The following is a 17,781-nucleotide window of genomic DNA, read 5'->3' on the forward strand; positions in this document are numbered from 1 at the left end:
TATTTCTACACTATTCAACCCAGGGGAAAGCAAGGCAAGGAGCGGGAAGGGGACAGCAGCCACCTTTACAAAAGAGAGGTCAGTCATGTCATATGCTTCACAATCACTCACAGATTCACATGGCAAAAATTCAATGCATATACCCATAAACACTTTTATCATCAATATTTTGAACTAGCCAAAAGCCTTTGTCAAAAATGTTTATTCATGTATAGATTTACACACATATATATATATATATGCTTTTATATACGTACACATATGACACATGCATACATACATTTGAAACTCACCTTGAAATACTTGTCGATTTTGGATAAATTTATTCTTTTCTTGGCATCTAGTTTGTAGATGTTACTCACACTCCCATCCATCAGGTACAGACCAAATCCCATGACCTGCAAAGAAAACACAGGGACCTGTGAACTGACCCACACAGATGCACGCTGCCAGAGCTGCTAACTCTGAAATCAGAAATCACCCTTCCCTCAATAGTGCTATGAAATAAAGAGCTTCCTTCTGAAATAAAACCTTTCCCCTTGTCCGTGTCATCTCCTGTGCCTACTTCAGCTTCCTCCGAAGACACTCAGGTGTCAACGCCTGCTGAGCGGAGGACAGTGCTTAGGTAGTAGATGCAGACAACTGCACAAGGGACTCATGAGACGGTTCCTTAATAATGCCACAAGTTTAATTCTGGCCTACTAAACTCAAGTGCTACAATTATAACAATACTGTCCCCGGAGTATCATGAACAAGGATAAGCAGGCATACAATCAAGAATACTTAACCTCTGAAATGACACATAGTCAGATTCAGTAGTTACCTAGCTCACAGCGACTGTGACTGTGTTAAGCTGTATATTTTTTAAGGTTTTATTGTGGTTTAATACCTACTATTCCCAGACCGTATGCATTTTTTCCTTCATTGAAACTGGGTTACAAAGGGTAATTTTGTTTAGAGGCTAGCTGCTACGAACCAATGCAGCACTGATTAGTCTAACCTGAATAACAAGGCTCTTGTAGAACTGCACTACCTAAGACACAGCCATGCATTACTACTAAACTTAGCTTTCAGTGTCTATGTAAACTCATAAATTCAATCTGGCAAGAGGCAGCTACACAATCCCAATGTGTCCTGGGAACATGACGAGGGCTGCATCAGCCAGCACAGTCACAGTCATGACGTGTCTGCTATCACAGACCACCCATCAGGTGCTCTCCCGACAAGGATGTGTCACAAGTTGGAGCAGCAGGCAAATTCAGCAGATAGTGCCCCAGGCCAACGACCAACTGTGTGCTGAGGTGGTGAGCAAAGCAAAGGGAATGTGTGTATACTCAAGAGATGCTGTCTACATACATGACAGCATGAGAATTTAAAAAAGAAGGTTGGAGAGGATTCTCGACTAAGTACAGCCGTTTGTGCAAACGGCCATGCTTAATCCCCGAGGAAGGTTGGACCCTCTCCGCTACACACGTACTTTGAGAAGCATGTGTTTTTCGCTGGGTGTCAAGTACATTCTGTTCTCATAGTAATCCACACACAGATTCACGATGTCTGCCAGGAGCTCTTCATAGCCAGAAATGACCTCAAGCTGCTGCTGCAGAGACTGGAGCACAAAGGAAAGAGATTAGCTGCCGCCCACTCCAGCCTCACCAGCAACACAGGATGTCAATGGTGTGCAGAGACACGGGCCTTACTTGTGTAATCTTGTTGTGGTTGGCCAGGAACATGGACAGATTCTGTGACTCCTGGATGGATTGTGGATCTGCCATTTTACGTAAAAACTGAGCAGCCCTAGAAAGAAAAGAGGCAATTCCAAAACATATCTGCAAATTAATTGGGGAGGGTGGAGGAGGCCCCATGGGGACCTTGGGGAGAAAAAAAAAATCACTATTCTTCTCTGCCTGCAGTTATTTGCAGAAATATGTGTTGAAGTAGCTGCTTTTGGTTTCAGCCTCTTGCAGCATCCCTGACTTTGACTTTAGGGGAGACTTTTGCCAACACAGACATATCGTATACACCAGAGAGCTTTTGTACTCTATTGTTCATGGCCAATGGACTTCATCCACAGGTATCTATACTCTGGTCTCTCCTATGCATAGGTGAATGTCTACCTTTATCTACAGGTCAAAGTGTTGACTCCTAGTGTCTGTGTCAGAGGAGAACTTGTCTATGCATATTCTGACTCCAAAAAGCCCTGAAACACATTCTTAAGGATCTTTCCGAAACCCTCTCCGCCACCACTATTTCTAATGAGAAGTAAGTGGCCCTCCCCAGTGACACTGTTTCAGCCCACTAGTATGGAACTTCCCAGAGCCCTAGATTTGCCAACTATTCAGCTGCACAATGTGAGGCAAACAAAAGGGCTTGCACAGTAAAATCCTCAAAGGCACATGTTAAGTCTGTGTGGAGAAACTGTGAGAAGTCTTTACATGTAACAGAAATTGCCCACGAGGCTCTATCTGGGCAACCCAGAATCTTAAACTTTTATGGTTCCGCAAGGAAGGACCATATCCATGAGGAATTCACTTCTTTTCTTCCTCATGATCAGCCTGAAATGATAATGTGTCGTCTCCCTTGCAGAGGCTGTGGCCAGGTAACCAAGGGGTGGGCCATGAGATATGATGAAAAGGAGTATCAGGAAGTTGAATGTTTACTTCTAAGAAAGAGTACGGCTTTATGTTCTCTTTCCTCCCTGTTCACCAGATATAAATTGGGGGTAGAACTCAAGCAGCCATATCGGACCATGAACAACACATGATAACTGCGGAATGAGAACTCCCTAAAGTAATTAAATCAAAATTTTAAAAATTAATATTTTGAAAACTTGAATATAGTTCATCTCACTGATATAGTAATGCTCTATCCTTTCCTATATTCACCTTATTGACTCCAGTAGATGCTAGGATAGAAGCCATGACAACCAAGAAAGGAAGGAATTGAGGACACTGTGTTCTATTTCAGTCAAGGCTCACCACCAGAGTTGTGTGGGCTACTTTTGCATTCTACTCAGAATATGTAGTGAAAGTTATCATCTGGGCACAAAAGAAATGATTATGAATGTGTGTGTGTGTGTGTGTGTGTGTGTGTGTGTGTGTGAGAGAGAGAGAGAGAGAGAGAGAGAGAGAGAGAGGGAGAGAGGGGAGGGGGCAGGGGCAGAGAGAGAGTCAAAGAGAGAGAGAGACCGAGAGACAGAGAGGATGAGTATGAATGAGAAAATATGAATGAATGAGAATATAAAAGGTAACGTGATTGCTAATCGTACTGTAAACCTGACTACGTCTGGAGTCAAGTAAAACTCAAGCAGCTTGGTATAGCTATGACAGATATACTTGATCGATCATTTGCAGTGGGAAGACTCATTTTAAACCTCTTACAGTCAGAAAACCTACCCTAAATCTGAACCTCAGGTATTTCATCACAGCAACATCAAAATCTGATTAATACACCACTGCTGGCCTCTTTCTACAAGTTCTCTGCCTTCAAAGAAGGAAGCTGAAGTTGCCTTAGCAAAGAGCTAGCTGTCCAGAAGCCCTAGAATGCTCAGTGAGATTCTAAGACACCTGCCAACAGGGCATGGGGCTACCTCGTGTCTTCAATGAAGTGCTAGTGCCCCTTAGCACACAAGGGACAAACAAGGGAGATGACTTCTCTGAGGACTTCAACTAGGTGTGCTTGGATGAAAAGCCCATGTTCTCAACAATAAGCAGTCCCTCAGGGCGAGCACCTCCACACAGTGAACAGAGATAGATGTAGATGCTTATCATCTCAAGGGAATCAAGCTCCCAGATTCCCCCAAAACGATTGAAGCACACCTAAAAACTCCAGGCTGCACAAGATGTGTAAGACCCTTAAACTACTAGTTACTCCTTGCCTTATTCTTGGCACCACGTATTCACGGTTCCAAGACTGATAAGTAGCCCCTATCAATAAAGATGATGGGCTGGAGAGATGGCTCAGCAGTTAAGAGCACTGACTGCTTTTTCCAGAGGTCCTGAGTCCAATTCCTAGCAACCACATGGTGGCTCACAACCATCTGTAATGGGATCCAATGTCTTCTTCTGGTGTGTCTGAAGATAGCTACAGTGTACTCAAATAAAATAAAGAAGAAAATAAACAAAGCCAGGCATGGTGGAACATGCCTTTAATCCCAGTACTTAGGAGGCAGAGGCAGGCGAATTTCTGAGTTCGAGGCCAGCTTGGTCTACAGAGTGAGTTCCAGGACAGCCAGGGCTACACAGAGAAACCCTGTCTTGAAAAAAACAAAAAACAAAAACAAAAAAAACCCCACAAACAAACAAACAAAACAAAAAAAGAAAAGAAAGAAATCTTTTTAAAAATGATGATTTTAGCACATAGGAGATATGCACTTGCTACCTGTAAAGCTAAGACAGGCCCTCTCTGAGTAGACCGGCCACACGCTGCAAGTCTAAGCTCACCTCTTATATGCAGAGTGGTCATTCTTCACACTGCACTTCATGTTCTTCAGCTCATCCAACACAGCAAACATGTTGATAAATTTGCCCAGGGTGATCAAGTAGGCTTCAGAAACAAAGTCCTTTCTCCTCTCAGCGTGACACAGGCGTCTCACTTCCCCACAGAACCGCTCGATGGCATTTCTCTGAACACACAAAGGGGAAGAAGGCAGAAGTGCCCTAGTGAGCAGCTTATCAAACTCACAACTACGCTTCAAGGACAGGATGGTCCCTCATTTCTCTGTGAGGCTCTAGGATCGCCCTCCGTCTCAGATAGAGTCCCTTGTCTGAGCAATTTCCATGCCTATGCTCTGTAAAAACCTGTATTTTGGGTATTTTGCAGGTCACCAACTGCATCTTTTACTAAAGTAAAAGAAGTTTGCTGATTATCCCAGTGAAACTACTGTGATGGTAACCATTACTGCTGATTGTGAAATGACAGAATCTATGATCACCTGGCAGATGGGTTTGCCAGCCTGCCTACTGGGGACTACCTTCATTACACTGATGGGGGCACAAAGACACACCTGCTATAGGTGATGCCATCTTCTAGCTGGCATCCTGGGCTGTGGAAGTAGAGAAAAGAGCTGAGACACAGTATGGATTCTTAACTCTGTGTCATGATTATGGATGGCAGTGACCCGGTGGTTAAAGTTCCTACTGCCTCGAGTCCCCCTGCTATGCTGGACTCTACTCTTGAACTGTGAGCAAACGGAAACCCTTTCTTCATTAAGCAGCTTCACTGGGGTACTCAGTTATAGCAACAGCAAACAACTGAAGACAGTTAATGAGCAAAATGCTCCCATACAACATCTATCATACTGATGCTGACTGTCAGAGGTGAACGGAGAGGGGATTCTTCTTGGGAACCTTTAAGATTAAACAAAACAAAACATCAAGGAAAGCTACAGTTAAAAACTGTTTAGGTATTTCTACTACTTTAAGAACCAGCAAGTCTCTTGCATGTGGCCCAAGTGAAGAGTCAAAGGAGGTCAAGCAGAGGGTAGCAGGAAGACAAGAAAACAGCTGAAAAACTAGACATATCCTGCACTTGGAAGTGATGAACGCGAGCTTTTGTGCAGGATAAAAATCCACGCTAAACAAGAGGTGAAATGCAAAAGAACGAGTCACTCCAGACGGCCGCCAAGGCCTTAGTCCTCCTTTGCCTGATACGGTCATTTTGCTGTAGACCACGCGGTCCGTACTCCTTAGCAATAAACCCCTCTTATTATTTTAACGTTTTACCTGAAAGTACATAAAGTTCATCAGTTTTGTGACCTCGGGTTCAAGGACTTCCACGGTTTTCTCATAAATTTCAACTCTATTCGGCTGCTCGTTGCACTTCACCTGAGCACAAAGAAAGAAACTCAGAGTGAGAGTCCTAGCACGCTGAAGCCGGCATTCCACAACCATACAAGGGGGTGAGATGCTGCGGCCTGGTAGGACAGGGGACAGGTGTGGCAGAAAAGGTCAAGGCACCTGAGGGATGGCCCGGGAGCAGCTCCTCCAGGTGTACAGCATGACAGCATACTCTTGGCCTTCCTCTAGCATCTCATTCTGCAAAATACACAGGACAAATCACGCACAAGCAGAAGAACAAGCACAGAGAGAGATGGAAACTGCCGGTAGTCCCACAAAGTACCCTACCGACCCCCTTGAGACACGGTAGCCTGACAAGAGGCACACTGTACATGACAGACCACCATAACTATTGCAAACATCCCCTTCAGCTTCAACAGGCTGCAAAGGATTCTGGGTGACAATGCCGTCATTTCTGAGGAGAGCTGCCACAGAGATACATCTTGGCCCCACTTAACCCTAAGTAACTACCTGTAATGCAGACCTGAAGCTAGTGGGGTGAAAGCCTGGGCAAGACATGGCATGCTCATAGCTTCTTCTCCAGTCACACAAGCTTCCTGGTTCACACAGGGTCCAGAAGCAGAGCTGCCAGCCCAGGATACACAGGAGGAAAAGACAGACTGCTTCTTACAGCACTAAAAGTTTAGGGATGCGGTCCACAAGAAGAGGGCTACCATCATTTTTAAAGTCTACTTTTTGATGTTCAGTTCCATTACTTCCATACCATTTGCTTTGGTAAAAAGGGTAAAAACCCATAGGTGCTCTTTAAGATGTGACTAGAAATCTGGCAATGGTTTTTAAGATGAGTTAAAAGTACTGCTGCTTTTCTTTTTATAACTTCATTTTTACAAGTATATAGGAATATGTTCATCACGGTATTCTGTATTACACAAAAGGGGAAACAGTGGATGTAGAAAAATAGTCAACTGTAGACACTGCGATATGGGTTATGCAGACATTAAAGGTATTTTCTCTAGTAAATGCCATGATTTGAAAATGTTCATAAACCATCAAAATATATAATTACAACAACAGAATTCATTTAGAAAACCCAAGTCCCATATGAGTATATACATATTTAAGTACAGACACGGAAGAAGAAAGATCGCTAACCAAAAGAGGTACCCTTGCAATGCTGGCAAAGAATTTCTCTGGGCCAGAGACATTTTTGTTTGTTTGCTTGTTTGTTTTGTTTTTCAAGACAGGGTTTCTCTATGTAGCCCTAGGTGTCCTGGAACTCACTCTATAAGATCTGCTGGCCTCTGCCTGAGTATCCCTGGGATTAAAGGCATGTGCCACCACCACCCATCTTGAGATTAAGTTTTTTAAAAGAATATCCATTGTTTTTATAATAAAGGCAAAGACTTCCTTAAAACTATAAGACATTTTCTTATTTTTCTCTCAACCTAATCTATCAGGAAATATATAGTTTGTTTGCTGTTCAAATATAACACCTGCAAGACATACAGAAACAAACAGACACATTACCATGCTAGAGTGGACAGTTGCTTGTTCAATGTATCTTGCAATGCCAGTGACAAATGCATTTCTGTCTTCAAAGTTGGTGTTGAAATTTGGCTGAAGGAAAATGGGAAAAAACAAACAAACAAATGGTCAGGTTGAGAGGTCAGAGCAGCCAGCTGCGTCACATCTGCCCCAAGACCTACCTGATAGAGCAGCGAGGACGGTGGGGGCTCGATGCAGGGCTGCTGGTCAGGCAGAGGCAGCTCCTCCAGGAGGTCCACATTGGACAGTGCATCCTCTAGTGTCACTTGGGCAGCCATCCTGCAATGGAACAAAGCACAGAGCCACCCGTGAGGAAAGTTGTGGCCTGGAATACACAACAAGCTTTCAGCGGGTCACATGGGCTTCTCTTCCCTTTCTTTCAAGGGCACTGGAGACGACCAGAGCACAGGGCCTGGGGACTATCCTTGGGAGCCTTTCCTTCCTCCAGGCTTATTGGGAAGGCTCTCTTGACCTTCATAGTTACCTGGGGGGGGGGGGGGGGTTTGAATAGGAATGGGCCCCACAGACATGTGTTTGAATGCTTAGCTTCTAAGGAGTGGTACGATTAGGGAGGTGTGGTCTTGATGAAATAAGTGTGGCTTGTGGGAGAAAGTGTGCCACTGTGCAGGCAGACTTTGAGGTCTCCTATGCACAAGCTACACCCAGGATAGCACACAATTGCTTCTGCTGCCTATGGGATCAAGATGCAGAACTCTCAGCTCCCCCAACACCATGTGCGCCTGCATGCTGCCATGTTTCCCTCCCTTTGAAATTGTAAGCCAGCACCAATCAAGTGTTTTCCTTTATACGAGTTTTATAGTGTCTCCTCACAGCAAATAGAGTCCCTAACTAAGGATACCTGGTTACTATAGAGTATTCTGGATACTACATTTGCTGTCACTTCCCACACCCTTTCTATACTGGCGCTCCAGACCTAGTTGCTAGTGCTTAGGGCCCCCAGAGTACCCTCTATGCTAACCCTTCACATGGCTGCAAGAGGGCAGCATCTACTGCATGGTTATTCTAAATATATAAGAGATAGGCGTCAGAGCATTGCCCTTGACCACCAGCAGTACAGCTAGAATCAGGCAGGCTGGAATCACAGACATGCTATTAGAGAAGTATGTCCAAGGTGAACTAGGGAAGTGGCTGTTAGAGAGAAAATCATAAACACCAAGGCAGGACCGAAATGCAGAGAGGTGCAGGTATAACACAAGTCTTCTAAGCATCTTGGCACGCTGCCCTTGTGTCCTCTGAAGGAGCAGAGTCACAGTCCAAGACGAAAACTGAAAAGGGAGGCTCCAGAGACCCAGTAAGTCCTCAGTCAGTGTGCTGAGGAACAGAGAGTCCTCAGAACTGCTCATCAAACTACAGACTGAATGAATGATTGGCTCACAGCCATCTGTAATGGGATGTGATGCCCTCTTCTGGTGTGTCTGAGGATAGCTACCGTGTACTCATGCACATAAAATAAATAAATAAACATTCTTTAAAAAAAATCCAGACTGACCTCAAACAGCACAAGTATTGATCTAAGACTGCGCGTACTTATAAGGCCACAAGAAAGGTCTCATATAGCCATTGAAACACACAGCGGAAGACAGGTCTAAGTGGCATAGCAGAAGCAGCACTGAAACAGAGCTACAGCCCAGAGAACACAGGCTGTTTGCTTAATAAACGTAAAAGCGGCAACATCCTCCAGTGGTTATGGTAAGACCAAAGTCTCATAGCATAACATCCACAAGGTCCAGTTTCCACTCAAGTAACCCAGCACATAAAGACCTCCTAGGCAACTTCCTGGGGCTACTGAGGCCATGGATCTCAGAAGAAAATCTGCTACTTCCACTTTACCAGTCCAGAATAATTCCTAACTGCATTATAAATCTTATCATTATATCCAGAATAAATGCAGTATCATCTCTCCCCAAAGAAGCTTCTTTTTAGAGCAAATGGAGACCATTACAGGAGAGCACAACTGGACACAATGCAGAGATGCACAGCTCTTGGAGAATTACAGGACAGCACAACTGGACACAATGCAGAGATGAACAGCTCTTGGGGAATTACAGGAAAGCACAACTGGACACAATGCAGAGATGCACAGCTCTTGGAGAATTACAGGAAAGCACAACTGGACACAATGCAGAGATGAACAGCTCTTGGAGAATTACAGGAAAGCACAACTGGACACAATGCAGAGATGCACAGCTCTTGGAGAATTACAGGACAGCACAACTGGACACAATGCAGAGATGCACAGCTCTTGGAGAATTACAGGACAGCACAACTGGACACAATGCAGAGATGAACAGCTCTTGGGGAATTACAGGAAAGCACAACTGGACACAATGCAGAGATGAACAGCTCTTGGAGAATTACAGGAAAGCACAACTGGACACAATGCAGAGATGAACAGCTCTTGGAGACTTACAGGACAGCACAACTGGACACAATGCAGAGATGAACAGCTCTTGGAGAATTACAGGAAAGCACAACTGGACACAATGCAGAGATGAACAGCTCTTGGAGAATTACAGGACAGCACAACTGGACACAATGCAGAGATGCACAGCTCTTGGAGAATTACAGGACAGCACAACTGGACACAATGCAGAGATGAACAGCTCTTGGGGAATTACAGGAAAGCACAACTGGACACAATGCAGAGATGAACAGCTCTTGGAGAATTACAGGAAAGCACAACTGGACACAATGCAGAGATGAACAGCTCTTGGAGACTTACAGGACAGCACAACTGGACACAATGCAGAGAGGAACAGCTCTTGGAGAATTACAGGAAAGCACAACTGGACACAATGCAGAGATGAACAGCTCTTGGAGAATTACAGGAAAGCACAACTGGACACAATGCAGAGATGAACAGCTCTTGGAAAACCCACCCCCGATGGATACATTTACATCACATATCCTACACATCTACAGTTCAGGTCACATGTTGGGGTCTAAGAGCCAAAACGCCAGGATATCTGCTGTGAAACAGTATTTTACAAATGGTTGCATAAATAAGACTTGAACAATGGCAGTATCGATAAACATGCTAAGGCAGAAGGGGGTTGTCTTAGGGTTTTATTGCTGTGAAGAGACCCCCCAAGACCACAGCCTCTCTTACACGGAACCCATTTAATTGGGACTGGCTTACAGTTCCAGAGGTTTAGCCTATTATCATCATGGTGGGAAGCACTGCAGTGCACAGGCAGACATGGTGTTGGAGAAGGAGCTGAGAGTTCTACATCCAGATTGGCAGGCAGCAGGAAAACTATTGAACCATAAAGCCTGGTTTGAGCTCCTGAAACCTCAAAGTCCGTGACTAATCACGCACTTCCTCCAACAAGGCCACACCTATTAATAATACCACCCTCTATATACCCATTCGGGCCATTTTTACTCACCATTTACCACAGGGGTAAAAATCTCAAAGGGTCCCTGTGGGGGTTCCCTGCAAATGTTATGGCTGACAGAGGTGACCCTCCAGTGGGGTTTATTTTTGACATATTTAAGCACAGTACAACTTTGAAAACAAGTTTCCTTCTGATAATTATTACAACAAAGCTTAAGGCATGACTACATTGAAACTCCCTTGTAAAGTGTGTCATATGCTTGTTCTACTGACTGAGAAACCATGCTCAGGACAGCTGTCGTCTAGGTAGGAAAGCTTTGTAATAAGAATAGCTAACTCTTCTGCAGAGTATATGTAAAGTAAACCTTTCCTAAGAGTTGGTTCTAATGAGGGAGAATTGATGCTCACCAGTCTGGAGGAATTCAAGTGAGGCCTAGCTCTATAGAATAGGAAAGTTCACCAGGCTATTAACAACATCCAGTCCCAGCCTTCTGGGTGGAAAGCAGGTATACCCTTTAAGCCTTTGTGAGTGTAACATGCCTGGTTTCTCTAGTGCTATCTGTGAGGACGAGGACTCTGTGCTCTTTTATAGGTCCCACCCATAGGAAAAGAAGGAGGATTAGCCTCTCCTAGGGAGTAAGCCTTCTAACTGGTTATATCTAACACGAAGCAATCAGCCCTGAAACCATATCCACACAGACTCATCAGGCTATGTTTATATATTATGAATATATATACCAATATGTAACAGTGACAATCAAGAAAAAGAGGTTATGAATTTGAGAGGAATGGGGAACATGGAAAGAGCGAGAGGGGTTACCTGAGGCAGGCTGGAGGGAAGAAAGGGGGAAATTGATGTAATTGCATTTTCATTAATATACATGATGTGATTATACAATCAACAGCAGGAAGTCACAGTTCCTACCTCTGACTTCAAAGCATCAACTGTGAAAAGTCCCAATAACCAAATGGAGAAGTTCAGGGTCAACAACAAGCAGCCAAACAAACCAAAGAAATGAGAACACAGTGGAGATTTTTTTGTAATTTTATTTTTGTTTTGTTTTGGTTTTGTTTTTGTTTTTTCGAGACAGGGTTTCTCTGTGCAGTCCTGGCTTTCCTGGAACTCAGTCTGTAGACCAGGCTGGCCTCGAACCCAGAAATCCGCCTGCCTCTGCCTCTCAAGTGCTGGGATTAAAGGCGTGCGCCACCACTGCCCGGCTGTAATTTTATTTTTTATTTGAATGTAGGTGTATGAGTGTTTTGTCGGCATGCATGTCTGTGAACAGTGGAGATTCTTAGAACTGAAAGATAAAATGTAGAAAACTTGACAATTCTCCACATGAGCTTAAGCACACAGGCAGGCCAGAGGGAAAAGGACGGATGCATTGTATGAAATTCCTAAATAATTAATAAAAATGTTATGTTGTGGAAAAAAATGTTTAAAAGTTACTCCAACTGCTGGGCATGGCAGCACACATCTTTAATCCCAACACTCAGGAGGCAGAGGCAGGTGGATTCCTGTGGTTCAAGGCCAGCCAGCACTATGTGGAGAGAGATAAAAGCCTTGTCCGGCCTCAGTGAGAGAGGATGTGCCTAGCCCTGTAGAGACTTGATGTGCCCGAGGTTGAAGGGAAAGTGGTAATGGGACTTCCATCTTGTCAGAGGGGATGGGGTGGAACAGGACATTGATCAAATAGACAGACAGACAGACAATCCAACTAGACATTCAATTACCTGGACAGATTACCTGATTAGCTAATTCACCATGCTAACCAAGCACATGGGAAAAGCAATCATTTCTTTAATGAATTACAGTACTTAGATAACCCAGAAGCCCCTCCTTCAGGGTCACTGCCTGCAGATCTTCTCTGCTGAGGGTGCCCATCTTTTGAGCTGTAACTTTGTCCCTTCCTCCTGTCTACCTCTTCTTTGAACACCAGCCGAAACCCTATGCATGCTTTCCTTAACGGCTGTTTAGACACATGCATTGCTGCTCCTAACTCAAGGCATGGGTTTTCCCAGCTCCCTTCTCCCTGGGAACTGCCAAGATTTACAGCTTACCTGCCCTGTTGGGTGTTTTGTTTTGTTTTCAAAAACTCAAATAAAATGGTTCTCAAGCAACCTTCTAAGTCTGTTTTTCAATTATTTTACCCAGATTACAAAGGCACAAAAGGGAACTCAATTCACCAGAGAAAAGCAACCCTACCTGGTGGTAAGATCTCCACATTCTCTAGCCCTAAGGATTAGGGAAAGTTAATAGGCATGTACTCCGTAGTCTTTACCACACCCACTAGCAAAGAGCTACACAGTGCTGAAAAGTAACATTGGGCTCAAGATTTAGCTCAGTGGTAGATTGTTTTTCTTGAGTGCACAAAGTCTTAGGTTTAACTGGAAATTACTATTAAATAGACACAATGTGGGATAAATTCAAATAGAATACTACAAAATGCTCAAATTCTAAAAGAAGGCGGAAAGAGGGCTGACAGTGTAGCTCGGTGATAGACTGCTTAGTATGCTTAAAGCCCTGCACTCAATTCTGAGCACCAAACCAAACAAACCAATAGCACAAAGCCAGAAAAGAGAAGAAAGAAAGGAAGAAAGAATGAATAACACATATATCTAATGAAGAGAACAGTGCTAAATTCAAACATCAATAATTACATTAACTATAAATGATCTAAAAGGATTAAAGATGGATAGATTGATCTGTTAGTGAAAGTAAAAGAGAAAGGAGCAAACAAGTAAGAACTAGTCAAATGGAAGCCAGTGAGTTTGGGCACTAGCCTTCAGAGAAAGTAGGTTACTGTAGTTAAACCATGGCCTTACACCATAAAAGGAGCCATGCTCCAATGGCAGAATGGCCTTAGCTCTGTCTGCATCAAACCCAAATCCTTCAAATTCCACAGCAAAAATGGACAGAATTGGGAAGAAAACAAGGAAAATAAACATCTCCAAACTGACAGCAGGTCAGCTAGTAGGAGCAGCTTGTTTCCCTGGTAACACACTAGTTTCAAGGAAGGGAAAATATCAGAACTCCTCCTCCTTAGAATTTGAAATGGCATGTAAAAGGCACCACAGCTGTCCCTTTCAAAACTGAAAATGCCATTTGAAAAGGTGGAGGCCCACCAAGGAAAAGCCGTCTCCTCCCGGCAAAGCGTGACAAGGAAAAGCTGTCTCCTCCCGGCAAAGTGTGGCTAGATTTTTGTTCTCTTTTTTAAACAAAATGTTTTTTTTTTTCCCTATCAATGGCATATGTACTTACTAAGCTAGAAGTATTCATCTTTAATGCTTACAGTCCCTCACTGCTAAGCCTGCCTGAAGCAGAACTCTATGAACACTGGCCAAAATCCTAAGCCAGTCTGCTCTACAACTACTCAGAGCACTCCCATGCTCTCCAAATGAGCCATCCTCCCAGCCGACCACCCCAGCCACCGGGAACGCAATCTCAGGTCTCCAGCACTGCTGAGCTGGTCTGCTATCTTGAACGTTAGAATGCATAGGTTTCTCTCTTCCTCTCATCACAGACTGCCTCCTTCTAGAAGCAGCTGAGATCTCCATTTTGTTTGACCTGTTTACTTTCCTCTAATTCTAATAAAATGTCTTTCATTTCCTTTTGAAAGGGGGCCAGCTTCCTTCTTCTATGTCCTTTTCTTTTTTCTTTTCTTTTCTTTTCTTTTCTTTTTTTTTTTTTTGAGACAGGGTTTCTCTGTATAGCCCTAGCTGTCCTGGAACTCACTCTGTAAACCAGGCTGCCTCGAACTCAGAAATCCGCCTGCCTCTGCCTCCCGAGTGCTGGGATTAAAAGCATGCGCCACCATGCACGGCTGACAGCAGAAGGTGTGGCCCAGATTAAAGGTGGATCCTCCCTCCTCAAACCAAAGATCAGCAGTGGGTCTTCCCACTTTAAGTGATTTCACTAAGAAAAAAAATCCCTCTGGCTGGAGAGATGGTGCAGTACTTAAGAGCACTGGCTGTTCCTCTAGAGGACAGGGACTCAATTCCCAGTACCCCACATGGCTGCTCATACCTGTCTGTACTTTCAGTTGCCCGGTGATCCACTGCAGCAGGCATGCATGTCGTGCACACTGCAGTGCATGCAGGCAAAATACCATACACATAAACTAAAATAAATAAATAAATAAATAAATATTTAAGAAAAAGTAAATCTTTAAGAAAAAAAGTGCCCAGCTGCTTGGGTTTTAGTTAATTCCAGAGGTGGGCAAGCTGACAACCAAGATCAGCCATTACAAGTCCACCCCTTGTCAACTCGACAGAGAATCATATCTCATGTCATGGTTAATCTCTAAATGAAAACAATACCTAAGTCATAATTATACTTAACATGATATAACGATCCCATGTACAATGGCAGACACTTTAGAAATTTACAATAGGTGGTAACATCCCTTGAGGGACATTTTTTTTAGTATCACAAACTTAGATGTGATAACCACTGATATTCTCTTAACTGATGTTACATTACATGATAAAGAAATCGAGGAAGGAAAACACCAATAACTGTACAATCACATTCTTAACAAAAATCAACCTTCATGTCAGTTATAATCCTTGTCTCTGTAACTGGTCATGTGATCTTGGCTGGTATTTATAACTACCTTACTCTACTACTTGTATAGCCTCCTTCCTCAGCAAGTATCTCAGCGGATCGAGGCTCTTTTCTAGAGGAAAACCCATACGTTCGATCCTGACAAGTCTACGTCCTTGGTCATTCTGCCTGAATTAGGTTGTTGTAGTTGCCTACTGACTTTAATCACAGGACATGCTAGTACCAAGAGACATCCTAAAGTAGTGGTACTCAACCTCCCTAATGCTGGGATGCTTGCATATAGTTCCTCATGTTATGATGACTCCCAAACATAAAATTACTTGTTGCTACCTCATAACTGTAATTTTGCTCCCGTTATGAATCATAATGTAAATGTCTGTGTTTGCCAATGATCTTAAGTGATCCCTGTGGAAAGGTTGTTTGAGTCCCAAAGGGGTCATGAGTTTAGAACTGTGGTCCTAAGGACTCTCCTGCACTACAGACATGTGCTTTCTCATCTCCATTGTGGAGAAACAATCCAATTTCCCCTTGGTAATCGATCAATCACCCCACCCAACACTGTTATTCCTTTCTTAAACCTGTTGGTTTAAGGACGTGAGAAGACCATTCCAGCTCAACAGAATGTTTGTTCAGGGTCCTAGCAGGAGCATTCCCTGCTCTGGAACTACAATGTCTAGGCCAGCAGAACTTAAGATTATGAAAAAGAAAGCAAAGAAAGAAAGGAACCCTGCCTCAGCCCTTCAGGATGCCGCCACCTAATTGGTGCTATAACTGTAGCTACAAAAGGTCATCAGACCGGCTGCTTCAGGATGGTGGAGAGCACGGTAAGACCAGTGGATTCCATGACTGTGGGCCTACTGTCTACACATGTCTGGCAGTGAATTAAGTTTCATGGTCAGAAGCAAATCTGTGCGGAATATCCTGACTGTCAACAAGGCATTCTCTAAGTCCACAGATGCAAGTTTTGGAAGAAGCATCACACAGGAAAGGCAAATCCATAACCAGAATAAGTATCTACTCAAGGCAAGACAAAGCATTGTCTATTCCATGGTGGAAGTGGTCCAATGTAGTCAACCTGCCACTAGGTTACTCACTGGCTGGTCACCCAACGAAATGGTACCATATCTGGGGCTCAGTGTTGAGCTCTGCTGTTGGCAGATCTGGCACTCAGCAGCAGCTATAGCCAGGTCAGTGTCAGCCATGTTGTTAGGCCACTTTGTTTATGGGCCCACTGGGCAATGATGGGGATCACTGGGGAAAGAGGATGACTGTCCACAGTACGGGTCATCCTATCCTACTTGATTACTGAACTCCTCTTCTCCTGAAGTCACCTTTTGATGAGCATGGGACACAAGTATCTTTATATCCTTCACCCACATGGAGAGATTTATCCACATACTTCTTCCCAGATGTCTTTCTTACCAACTTTCCAATCACACTCTTTTCAAGTCTCTGACCATCTAGCAATCCACTGGCTACAACCCATGAACCAGTAAACACTCGCATTATCTGGCCATTTTTTCCTTCCAAACAAAATGCATGACAATATGTACTACCCTGAAGTTCTGCCCACTGTGAAGATTTCCTTTCGCTGGTATATTTCAGGTCATCCTGAAATGCATATATGAGCATCCTTTGATGTGTTGTGGCAGAAAGGGGTTGTAATGTAAGTAGACACCTGTCTACTTTGGGGTGGATCATGTATACCCCACTTTCAGTAAACCATACCCTAGTCTTCTCTTCCTCATGAACCAGTCATAGAGCACACCCCATGAAGCTACAGGTACATACTTGGCAGAAGACAGCATGGCAGTAATGGCAATAGAAACCATAGCCATTTGGGAAACTTCTTCACATAAATTGTTTGTGCCTTCAGGACCTGATCAAGCCCAATCATGTATATACCACTTCTGTCTGATAACGGATTGCTGCTGTGCAATAACTTGGTGGGTGAGATTAATACCCAGCTCATGATGGGCAGCTCAGGTTGTATCGTAACTTGGTGACCCACTGTCAAATGTTCAGTTTTCACTAAGGCTCAATAGCAGGGCAAGAGATGTCTCTCACGGGAGAATAATTGTCTGCAGATGATGATGGGAGTCTTGTTCCAAAATTCCAAATGTCTCTTCTGTGATTCACCTGTAGGAGTCTGCCAAAGGCTCTAAAAAGCATCTCTGTCTGCCACTGACATCCCAAGTACCATCGGGTCTGCTGAATCATACGGTCCAAGTGGTAGAGCAGCCTGCACAGCAGCCTGGACCTGCTGAAGAGCCTTCTCCTGTTCCAGGCCCCACACAAAACTAGCAGCTTTTTAAGTCGTGTGGTATATGGGCCAGAGTAACAGACCTAAGTGACAAATGTTCTGTCTCTAAAACCCAAACAGGCCAACTAAATAGTGTGCTTCTTTTTTTGGTGGTAGGAGGGGCCAGGTACAATAACTTATTCTTTATCTTAAAAGGACTATCTCTTAATGTCTCACCCCACTAGACTCCCTAAAAGTTTCACTGATATAGAAG

The 17,781-nt window shown here is 43.9% G+C and overlaps 1 protein-coding gene across 2 annotated transcripts in view; it reads right to left on the minus strand.

Moving 5' to 3' along the window:
• Cyfip1 (cytoplasmic FMR1 interacting protein 1) overlaps window positions 1-17,781 on the minus strand; it is a 95,097-nt gene that overhangs the window by 54,613 nt on the left and 22,703 nt on the right. For both annotated transcript variants that reach the window (XM_021166451.3, XM_021166452.3), the window contains exons 2-9: window positions 7,502-7,619; window positions 7,323-7,412; window positions 5,955-6,032; window positions 5,721-5,822; window positions 4,440-4,621; window positions 1,698-1,794; window positions 1,478-1,606; window positions 294-398 (exon numbers count right to left, since the gene is read on the minus strand). In XM_021166451.3, coding sequence (XP_021022110.1) covers window positions 294-398; window positions 1,478-1,606; window positions 1,698-1,794; window positions 4,440-4,621; window positions 5,721-5,822; window positions 5,955-6,032; window positions 7,323-7,412; window positions 7,502-7,618 — 900 coding nt within the window. In that variant the 5' untranslated portion in view covers window position 7,619. The remainder of the gene's footprint in view (window positions 1-293; window positions 399-1,477; window positions 1,607-1,697; window positions 1,795-4,439; window positions 4,622-5,720; window positions 5,823-5,954; window positions 6,033-7,322; window positions 7,413-7,501; window positions 7,620-17,781) is intronic.

This window comes from Mus caroli, unplaced genomic scaffold (assembly GCF_978045245.1).
Source record: "Mus caroli unplaced genomic scaffold, Mus_caroli_1 scaffold_8, whole genome shotgun sequence".
Classification (NCBI taxonomy): domain Eukaryota; kingdom Metazoa; phylum Chordata; class Mammalia; order Rodentia; family Muridae; genus Mus; species Mus caroli.